Source organism: Xiphophorus hellerii, chromosome 14 (assembly GCF_003331165.1).
Source record: "Xiphophorus hellerii strain 12219 chromosome 14, Xiphophorus_hellerii-4.1, whole genome shotgun sequence".
Lineage (NCBI taxonomy): Eukaryota > Metazoa > Chordata > Actinopteri > Cyprinodontiformes > Poeciliidae > Xiphophorus > Xiphophorus hellerii.
Window position 1 is genome coordinate 14,398,123 of NC_045685.1, and position 10,179 is coordinate 14,408,301.

The window sequence follows — 10,179 nt, forward strand, 5'->3', positions numbered from 1 at the left end:
GTTGGATGAGCTCCACATTGGTCCCCGATTTATCCTGCATCTACATGTACACAACAACTTTTTGCCCTCTTTCTTAGCTAGACTTTACTTGATTCAGAGTGTTTGCCAGTGCAATTGGACACCACCTCAATATTTGTTGGGTGGTCATAGCAAGGATACTCCAGATTCTGTTCAGGGACAGTTCTGTTTGCGGCATATTATTTAACCTATTTCTTACTCTCTCGGGCCACTGGAAAACATTTAGTTGTATTTCTTCATCCTACATGTGAAAGCAAAAAAGTCTTGAAAGTTTTGTCAGCTGACTCTCAGCTTTCCCAGAGTATGTACAGTATATGTACACAAATTCACACTGTGAGTGAACTTTTTCAATATGGAACAGCTTACTTCAAAATAATAGGCAGGCATGTTTAGTAGTAGATTAGTAGATTTTTATTTTCAGTCCCATGTATTCATTTCAGTGTGTAAATTTTAAATCGGAAGGGTTTTTCAATGTCATATTGTCCCTTCATTCTCTTCTCATTTAATCTTTGGGGTTTAATTCTCAGATCAAGGTACGCCTGGCACAGGTCTCTAGTTCATCACAGAGCAATGCATATTTAGATTTTTTTTTCAGTATTATTTTATAGATGTGATATTTATTCCTATTATTAGTAGTAAAAGTATTGCGACTATTACTTATTTTCAATAGGATGAGTTCTTATGGTGATAATTGTTTTGTTTTTTTTACTAATTTTGTGTTTAAATTATTATTATTAATTATTATTATTATTATTATTATTATTATTATTATTATTATTTCCACATTTTAAAGGGGGTGGTTGGCTGCACCCCATTTTACCAGCGGAACCTCAAGGATGTTGTGCACATGCGCGCTGCGTGCAATCTACCGGAGCGCCAGAGGTAGTGAAGGCAGTCCTAATGGCGGAGAGCGTACGGTCGCCTTTTGACTACCGGGAGCCACCGACCCTCGACAGCGACGGGGATGGGAGCAAACCGCCGCCACCACGGGGGTGAGTGAGTGCGGCGACGGAAACCGGTTGGTCGTCGCGAGTCGTTTTCATCGCATTAAACGCCAGAGCCACATGCGCACGCGCTGGGAGCGTGCGCGTATTTGTAGTTAACGTTAGAACCCAGTGTTCGCGTGCATGATTTCGGTGTTGTGTTGCAGAAAACGGAGCAGGGAAAGTGTGTTTTATCTGTTTATTTGCTGCAGACGGTGAAGGCTAAAGGTTGGCGTCTGCCGCCCAGACGGCTGGGTCTGCACTGAAAGGAAACCCGTTTTAATTCAGATGTTTATACGTCGGAGAAGTCCTAGCTAGCTGCTGCTGGAAGCTAACAGGCTAGCAGTGGTTTAGCATTCATGTTAGCATTATCCCCGCAGAAAACAGTCGCTCTTAAAACCCCTAAATCAGAAGTCGTCTTCATCCACCAGATTTTAAGAACTGCATGTATTCGAACACATTTCTCCTCAGTTTTGAGCCAACGGCTCACAAATGGCAGGCGTGTTTTTGTGTTGAGTAAACAAAGTTGCTGACCACCAGGAAAAAAAATGCATCCTAAAACATTTAACTGTCACTGGGCTCAGAGAATAAGGGACACGTTGTTGCGCTAATCAGTCTTTTCAAAAGGCAAGTCGCACAGTCTGAGTGATTGAATGAAGGGGTGGGGCTACTATTGACGTTGTGATTAGAGAAATCACGACCATTAGCAGCAATTAGCTGGGTTACTCGTTGCATCCTGTTTACCATATCAATACCCCGAATAGTCTCCAAAATAAGGCAAGATTTTTGATCAAGCTACTCTTAGATGCATTTTATTTGAACAACAATAGCCGTTAACTAAAAATTTTATTGCATTTATTAACCAGCAGCTATGTAAATAAACCTTGTTTTTACTGGGAAGTTTTCATTTCAAGCATAAAAAGGAAAAAAGCCACAACATCCTGGATGTCCCCATTGACAAACAATATGGGTCATTCGTATTTATCTATTTATGTCCCTTTGCTGTTTTATGCAGTACGGTTAAAAATGGAGTATAATTTACTCCATTTGCAACACAGATTGTATTCCAATCCCCAGGGCAATATTGTGTGTAATATCTTAATTGCAAAATTAAGATATTAATTTTGTAAGAAGCATGGAGAGGTGGCTTAATACATTTTGATTGGTTCCAAATCTTTTAAAGTAATCAGTTACAAATAAAGGAATAATGGACGTTATTTTGGCCTATATTTCTTACGTCAAAATATCTTTCTTCTTTTGACAGGCTATATTGTTTGAGTGCTTTTGCTTTAAAAAAATTACTGGTTGACCTTTTGCTGTCTGTTATGTCAAGAACTGATATAGACTTGTCTATCATGTTCAGAGATCTCCAGAATAGGAAAAAGAAAATGAGAGAGAGAAAGAAACCTTTAAGGGTAAAAAGGTGTACAATAGACGTTGTGTTGTAAATGCATGAGTATTTACCAGCATTACTGCTGATACATGGAAAGTTTAATAATCATTTCTCTAGTAGGGGTTTGAAATTCCAATCCTTCACTCCAGTGCCACTTTCCTGCAACTTTTGGATGGATTCCTGCTGCAACACATCTGAAACTAAAGGCTGACTTTCCTCCTTGGCAAGTCAGGCCTGTTCATGGACCATTAGAGTCTGAAAATGCATGAACAAACACATTTGCTTTGTTTAAGTCTTAGTAAAAAAAAAATCATACAATCAAAAATACACTGTGATTTTTGTTCAAATTCTTCATGACATATGACAGTTTTTGCAATCAGGCTGAGTCACAGCCTAATTGTGTTTCGTGGATAGTAGTATACATGGGATAACGAGAAGCGCCTCACAACCAGCTCCCAATCAAAACTCACACAGTCGCACGAAAATCAAACCTGTTGGAAATACTGGCCGCGCCTTGTGAGAGTGTCGCACTGTTGAAGCAAATTTACCTGAAACTCTTACATTCACTATGTAAGCAGTATAACACTGTTATATATAGTGTTATGTTAACGCTATAATGAAATGTTACTTTCTTTAAAGTGGACATGTCTCTAAAAAAGACTGAAATTCTGATATTGGAGTTTGTGAGCTTCAAAGCCACATAAAAATATTGTCCCCCAACAATTTCTTCTTGCTTACTGAATTGAGGGTTCACTCATTTCTCTCACATTAGCATACATTAATATGATTGTAAACACAAAACTACTTCAGTAAAAGTGTGTTGTTGACTGTAGTGAAGTTAAGACTGAAGTTTTTTTGCACAGAATGCCAAGGATTACCAAGGTTAGTGTCCTTCTCTGGCGAGGGTCTCCTCGCTTCCAGGTTTTCTATTTCTTCTTCTTTTGTAGTTCCAGACATAAGGCTACACGTAAAGTGTATGTTCGTATGCAGCACATCCCCGAACTTGTACGACACATGTATGTCACTTCCAAGCGTCTGGTCATACTGTGCGAAAACAAAGTTTGTAAGCTGTGAATTATAGAAAGTGCCGATGTAGTGGTACAGTTTGATCAGGTCCTGCACAATATTTACAGAAAATATTGTAGTGTAGTCCCAGCTTAAACATCAATCCTGTAATCTCTTCATTTTCAGTTGGAGTCGAAATTCCTGTCAAGAAATGCGCAGCACATTTTTTCTGTGATGATTGATAACTGTTTGTTTTATTGTTGAATTAAGTCAATGCTTTCAAAATCAGTTATAGTCGGTTAGTAATATGGGGATTTGCAAATACATAAATAAAAATCAGTTTGGACCAGTAAAAACCTGATTGGTTCATATAGTTGAAACAAATTCTTAAAGATGATCTCTTGTTTTTGCTTTGCTCCAGATGTCTCCTGCACACCTTAATGTGTCTGCTAGCTCTGCCAATATTTACAGTAGAAATGCTTTTTATATAATCTTGACTGTACGTTGAACAAAGGCTTTTCTCTCTTTACAGCCGCGTGTGTGGGAGAAAAAGGAAGGGCACACCTGTGAAGGTGTGTGATCGAGCGTATGTAACAGAAGATGAGGAGGAGGAGAGCATGTCAGAGCACAGCTACAGCCCGGGTATATATACAAATACAACTTGCCATCTGGTACCACTGTGTTTATTCATTGTGCTGTGTTATACCTTCAATTCCAAACATAGCTTCTATAATGAAGCCGTTTACTTGATCTCAGGTGACGGCCAGTACCCAGAAGGCGCCGAAGACCGCCTTCCTCCTCCTGGTAGTCCCTACTACCTGCCTGACCCCACTCAGCTCTGGTAAATAAGATCCTGACCACTTTTCTCCAATGCTGACGGAAGCTGTCTCGTTGCTAAACCCACTTCGTGTTTTTCCAGCGTTCCTGAGCTGGGGGAAGAGGGAGCGAGCGGTGTTCGAGGACCCGTGCTCTTCCACCCGCCTCCCAATTGCCGGATTCGAGAAGTCCACTGTGGTACTCAGGTCCGATTGGTTGTCATAGCGATCCGCGACATTGCGAAAGGGGAGGAGATAACTGTGGACTACAGCCTGACGGACTGGGGGGAGAACGCAATGGTGAGCAGCTGATAGCATTTTACAGTATTTTCTGTTAAAGAAGCGATAAGTCCAAGCGAACAGTGAAATATTAGGGATAAAATGGTAATAAAGAATACAATGATAAAACAGATTCTCTCACTGAATGTACTCTTATTCAAAATTGCGGTTATTTTTTACACCCAGAACTTTGGTACTGTTTTACAGTGTGAATATTTAGAATTGACTATTCTAATTACATATAAACAGTCCGCTTAAAAGTTCGCTACATGTTCTAATTTCAATGTACTGTATTCTGTATTTAAATATTTTACACATTTTAAAGAAGCTGATCCTTTCTGCTTCTCCTGAGTGCATTGTGTGTTCAGTCTCAGACTGTTACTAGTCTGTGAGATAATTTAATAAATGGCAGCTGTCAAGTATTGTAAATCAGCACATGACAGTAATTATCTATCAGTTTCTGCTGCATGAAGTGAATAATGCTAGTGGCATTATTAGGGCTATGATTTAGGGCTGTGAAAAGCCCTAATTTCAGTTTTTCATAGCTTTTGCATATTTCTAACAAATGTTTTGTAAATTGCAATGATCTTGATAACTTTTTGCAAACGGTCATTGGACTAGACATTCATATAAATGACATTTATTTCTTAATGAAATCACCAGTCCAGTGCAATATAGTGTAGAGCCGTTTTAATAATAGCTAGATGTTTTTTTGAAGGAGCCAAAGAACAACAGAAGAGTAAAAGATGAGAATGTACAAGGGCACTCGTCAGAATGATTTCCTAAATTATTAAAGACAATCACAACAGATGCTAACTTCATCCTGATGTGTTTTACTCCTGACCACAGGACAGTTGTAATCAACACCAGTTAATTGTTCTTCTGTTGTGTAACCAGGAGGAAGAGGCTGGCCCTCACCCGCTGTCCCTCTCTGTGTCCGATTACCTCACCCCCTCCTGGTCGCTGTCGCCCTCCTCCTCCCCACTCACCCACTCTGAGGCCAGCGACTCAGACCGGGAAGAAGACGAAGAGGAGGAGGATGACGATGATGACGACGACGATGAAGAAGAAGAAATCGAGGAGATAAGGGGTCGGATGCTTCGCCGCCGCAAGAAGCGCAAGCTGCCTGCGGCCGTTAATTCCAAGAAGAAGAGCGCGCCCCCTTCCTCCAGGGGTCCTGGGCGCCCCTGCTCCTCCTTCTCCCGGCCGGGGCCCGTGGCCCCGCCAGCTCGGCCGCTGGCGCCCCCAACAACCAACATAAACAATAACATCAACATAAACATCGGCAGCTCCAGCAGCGCCGCGGTGAACCGGCGGCAGCATTGCCCGTACTGTGGCCGCCACTACCGCTCGCTGGCACGCCACCTGGAGAAATACCACGGCAACCAGCCAGATGTCCGAACGGCCATGGAGCTGGCACACCTGCACACACACAGCTCCTCGAACGGCAACACGCCACACCCCTCCTCGTCCTCCACCTCCGCTCCTCACAGCCACTCCTTCGCCATCCCACAGTCCTCTGCCTCCAACCCGGCTCCGCCTTCGCTCTTCTCCAGGGAGAGGGAGTCGCCGGCTACGCGCTCGAGCACGGGCAGCGTCTCCTTCTCCCTCTCGCTTTCACCTCCTGCGTCTGCACAGCCCACAGCTGCAAAGAAGGGGCCAAGCTTACCGCTTCCCGCTGCCAAACTCTCCTCGCCGCCGCTGGTTTCTCGAGTAAAGAGTCCGTCGCCACCTCCGACCCCGGCTTTGAAAAGAGGAAGGCGGATGAAGAAGGAGAAGCACGAGGAGCAGCAGAAGGTGGAGGTAGAGAAGAATCAAGAGGAGCTGCTGCCGCCTCCCACTCCGGAGCCTAATATTGATCCTGATGAAGATCTGGAGCTCAGTGGAGTGGAGGAGGATGCACCAGAGAAGAATGGAGAAGTTGTAAGGTGTGGTTAGATTTTCTGTCTGCCTAGAAACATTTATTTATTATGTCATCGATTAATCCACAGGTTTTTCATTTGTCTGTTTATTCCTTTTTACACAGTATTAGACATACATTCAAAGTTGTAAATAAACGATTATATTCTTTTTTTAAATAAGAAAATCTACATTTTATCACCTAAAACAATTACTACTCTGAATATGTTTTCTTTTTCCCACCAACTGAACTTTTTTCAATCGGTATACTCTAGTTAACAACTAATTGATTTCTAAATTAGTTAATGATTATTTCAATAATCGATTTAATGTTTCTCAATTTTTCTCTCCAGCACACACAGGCATCACATGTCTCCCCTGCTCTCCTCCCTGTCGTGTTTGATCATCTACCTCCGCCGCCAGCAGCATTCCTCCTCCCTCGCTCTGACTCGCTCTCCTCACTCTGCCGAGGCGTGGCGGCTGCTCTGCCACTCCAGCCTCTCGCTGCTCATCCTCTACAACCGACACCGGGAATGCGAGGTGGCCAAGCTCACGATTCAGGACTACCGCAACCGGATCACGCCGCAGTCCGCCCCCAGCGCCTCCTCCGCCATGGAGTCTTTCTTGTCCCCCTTCGAGCATCAGGTCTTATGCCACCTCCCACGGGCGGGGGTCCTGGGCAAACGCGGCCGCGTCCAGCCGCTCATCCTCCCGCCTCACTGTGAGTCCTGCCTGGACCTGCTGCTCCGCACCAGCCCCAACGTGGGCGTGGACCCCGAGAGCCCCTACGTCTTCTCCCGGCCCTACCACTCGCCTGCCACTCCGCTCCGCGGCACAGACCTGCTGAGGAACTTGGCTCGGGCCAGTGGGGCCAAAAACGCCGGGGCGCTGACGGCGACGCGAGTGCGGCGGCAGGTGGCCATCCTCACCCAGCTGCTGCTGCTGGAGGACGGAGAGGGTCCGGGTGGAGCCATCAAACGGCTGGAGGACTTCCTGGAACGGGAGTACCACGTGACGCAGAACTGCTCCTCCATCATACGAGATCCAGCGCTGATGAGTCGAGTTGGACGCGTCGTTCTCTACGGAGAGAGAGAGGGCGTGCTTTTCAGGGGGATGAGCCTCCAGGACATTTGCCTCGAGTTAGACGGTAAGAAAGTGCATCTAACAGTTTTCTTTTTCTATTTCCAACCCTGTCTGTATGTCGTTTCAGCCGATGATGTAGCTGCACCCAAATCAATAGGCACGATGTTAGAAGTTTGTTTTTGTCAAAATCAGAAAGATTTATGGTGATTCTTCTTTTTTTTCATTCAGTAAAAAGTGAATAAGTTCTGTAAAGAGTACATTGCAGTACTGCAGTTCTTATAAATGAAGATGTTTTACATCTTCTGAGGAAAACTGTTCCTTTAATCACACACGACTAAGAATGCTTCTCTTTGAATTACACAGGATGCTATTCTTGAACTTTGATAAATGACTTAAAATGTCACAAAAATTTCATAAACATTCTGAGATTATTGTATTATAGAGTAAAATAGCACTAATTTCTCTCTTTTCTCTCTCTTTCTATCTTTTTTACTTTCAATTCATTTCTTGAAAAGCATCATTTGAAGTATTTTGATTCATGTCTTGTTCAAAACACTAACTCACTTCCATGGTTTAGTCTTAATTTCACTGGAACTCCTTTTCTCCCCCAGAAGTACTGGGCAGCTCTGACCTCTTTTGACAAATGGCATGAAAGACATAGTTTTTATCAGGATTTTTCTTTTCTTTGTTTTTTTTCTTAGAACATTTGAAGTGTGTGTTTTTGGTTTTTTTTGCCTAATTCTTGCTGGTACACCACAATGAAATGCAGTCTTTAGAAGTCACCTAAATGGTACATGGAGTCCATTTCTGGATATCTAATCTCCAGCTGTTTTGTGAAGGCCTCTGATGTTTCTCAGAAAACAATCTGCCTCATACAAACCTAGAAACACAGCAGATGGGTCAGAGATAAGGTTGGGGAGGAGTTTTAAAGCAGAGTTTAGGTAGTGACTAAAGCATTAATCAGAGAAGCAAGCAATGGTGACAGACAAGGAGCAGGTGAAGAAGCTTTTTAAACCGCACATCATCCTAAACGTCTAAGTTTCCTGCATTATGCTTTGGGGATGCACATCTTCAGCAGGATCATGTAAGCAAGGTGTTAAGCATTCAGTCACATTGAAATTTGTCTTCAAACAGTGATGTCTGGCAACTCCGGAGATTCATTTTCAGAAGATTCGGATGCAGATGAAGAGAAGGAAGACGTAAAGGAGAAGACGGAGGTGATCGTAAAGAAGAAAGGACCGGGACGACCCCCACGGAAGAAACCTGCACCCCTTCCTCCAACCACTGTCACCCCACCTGTAGCAAATCCCCAAAAAAGGAGACCTGCTCCAGTTAAATCAGGTAGGTTTGTCATCGGTGACCTCGTGACCTGAGAGGATCTTATACGTGTGCTCATGGCCTTCATTACACCTTCCCACAGGAAAACGCGGCGTCCTGAAGCGACCCTGGTCCGAGGCGGAGCGCGTAGCTGTGGAGACGCACCTCAAGAAGAACCTCTTGGACCTGCGTGTCCCCGCGAAGGCGGACTGTGAACGCTGCCTGGAACTCTGCCCCCTGCTGGTGAGCAACCAGCGAGACTGGAGAGCCATCAAGTTTTATGTCCACAACCGGATCCAGCTGCTGAAGAAGCAGGGGAGGAGAGAAAGTGCTGCTGCAGTTAGCTAGAGCGAAGGGAATCTGTGAAAGAAGGTAAAATACCATAATGTATAAACCACCAGCAGTTGGGACGAACTGTGGAACAAGCTGAGAGGAGCAGCACCTGAAGTTTTGGGGTTTTCCAGGTCATCGCCCTGGTTATAAGGGAGTAGTGTAATAAAAGTGATTAAGCTATGAGGACAGACTGGATGAAGAAAAAATATTCTTTTGCTCCGTTTTGGAACCTTTTTGACAAATGAGGTGGAGCACAGTGAACACTTTTTATTATTATTTTTTAAAATGTCCTGTTTACTTTCTGCCAGTAAAATAAAAGTAGAGAACGTATGGGGGGAAAGTGGGTCACTAGCAACAAGTCTGTGGAGTTTTACACAGAAAGCAGACAGACCTCTGTCACGTCGCTGTTGACCAAACATGAATGTGTAAAGCTTTGGGAGAACAAACTAAACTACATGGACTCGTATGAATCTGTACAGTATGTGTTTGATGCTCATGTGTGCTCCAACAGGTGTGTGTGTGTGTGTTGGAAAAAAGTATTCTTCAGTGTCCCAGACCATGATGCACCTGTTTTTAAGTTTTTCTTGCATACCTCCATACCATCATTATAGGTTAGTGTGTCAAGGCACATCTACTTGAATTCACTGAGTATAATTTTTAATAAAAATTATGTATTTCAGAATCAACATATGACCTTATCCACACTGTAAATAGTTCCTAATCTATAAAAGTATGAGGTTGTGATAGCAAAGTTGGCAGTTTCTCTTTGTGTATATAAACTGTAAATATTACCTGTACTTATTAAAGTGTATGACATTTTGTTGTGTTTTCCTAAACTGGATTGTAAAGTGAATTTTGCCTTGTGAAAACAACTGAGCAACATAGAAATGACAAACTTGTTTTTTGGGTTTTTTTTTTTTTTTTTTGGTATTTATTAAAAAGTAAAAATTTGTTTTATACATTTTTCAGGTGTGGATAAGAATGGCAATATGTTGAGTTTCAAGATTTGATTCCTTAGCAGGTGCATAAAAATAAATCACTATCAACAAATTAG

The 10,179-nt window shown here is 43.0% G+C and overlaps 1 protein-coding gene across 2 annotated transcripts; it reads left to right on the top strand.

Annotated features, from left to right (window-relative positions):
* The first annotated feature begins 865 nt into the window (after nucleotides 1-865).
* Nucleotides 866-9,961, top strand: LOC116732179 (uncharacterized). Of its 2 annotated transcripts, none has more exons than XM_032582170.1 (8): nucleotides 866-1,010; nucleotides 3,932-4,041; nucleotides 4,156-4,240; nucleotides 4,319-4,514; nucleotides 5,391-6,421; nucleotides 6,746-7,539; nucleotides 8,610-8,816; nucleotides 8,896-9,961. In XM_032582170.1, the coding sequence occupies exons 1-8, from the start codon at nucleotides 919-921 to the stop codon at nucleotides 9,138-9,140; spliced, it is 2,760 nt and encodes a 919-aa protein (XP_032438061.1). In that variant the 5' UTR covers nucleotides 866-918; the 3' UTR covers nucleotides 9,141-9,961. The 2 variants fall into 2 exon arrangements, with proteins under 2 accessions (XP_032438061.1, XP_032438063.1); XM_032582172.1 differs by having other exon boundaries at nucleotides 909-1,036.
* The last annotated feature ends 218 nt before the right edge of the window (nucleotides 9,962-10,179 follow it).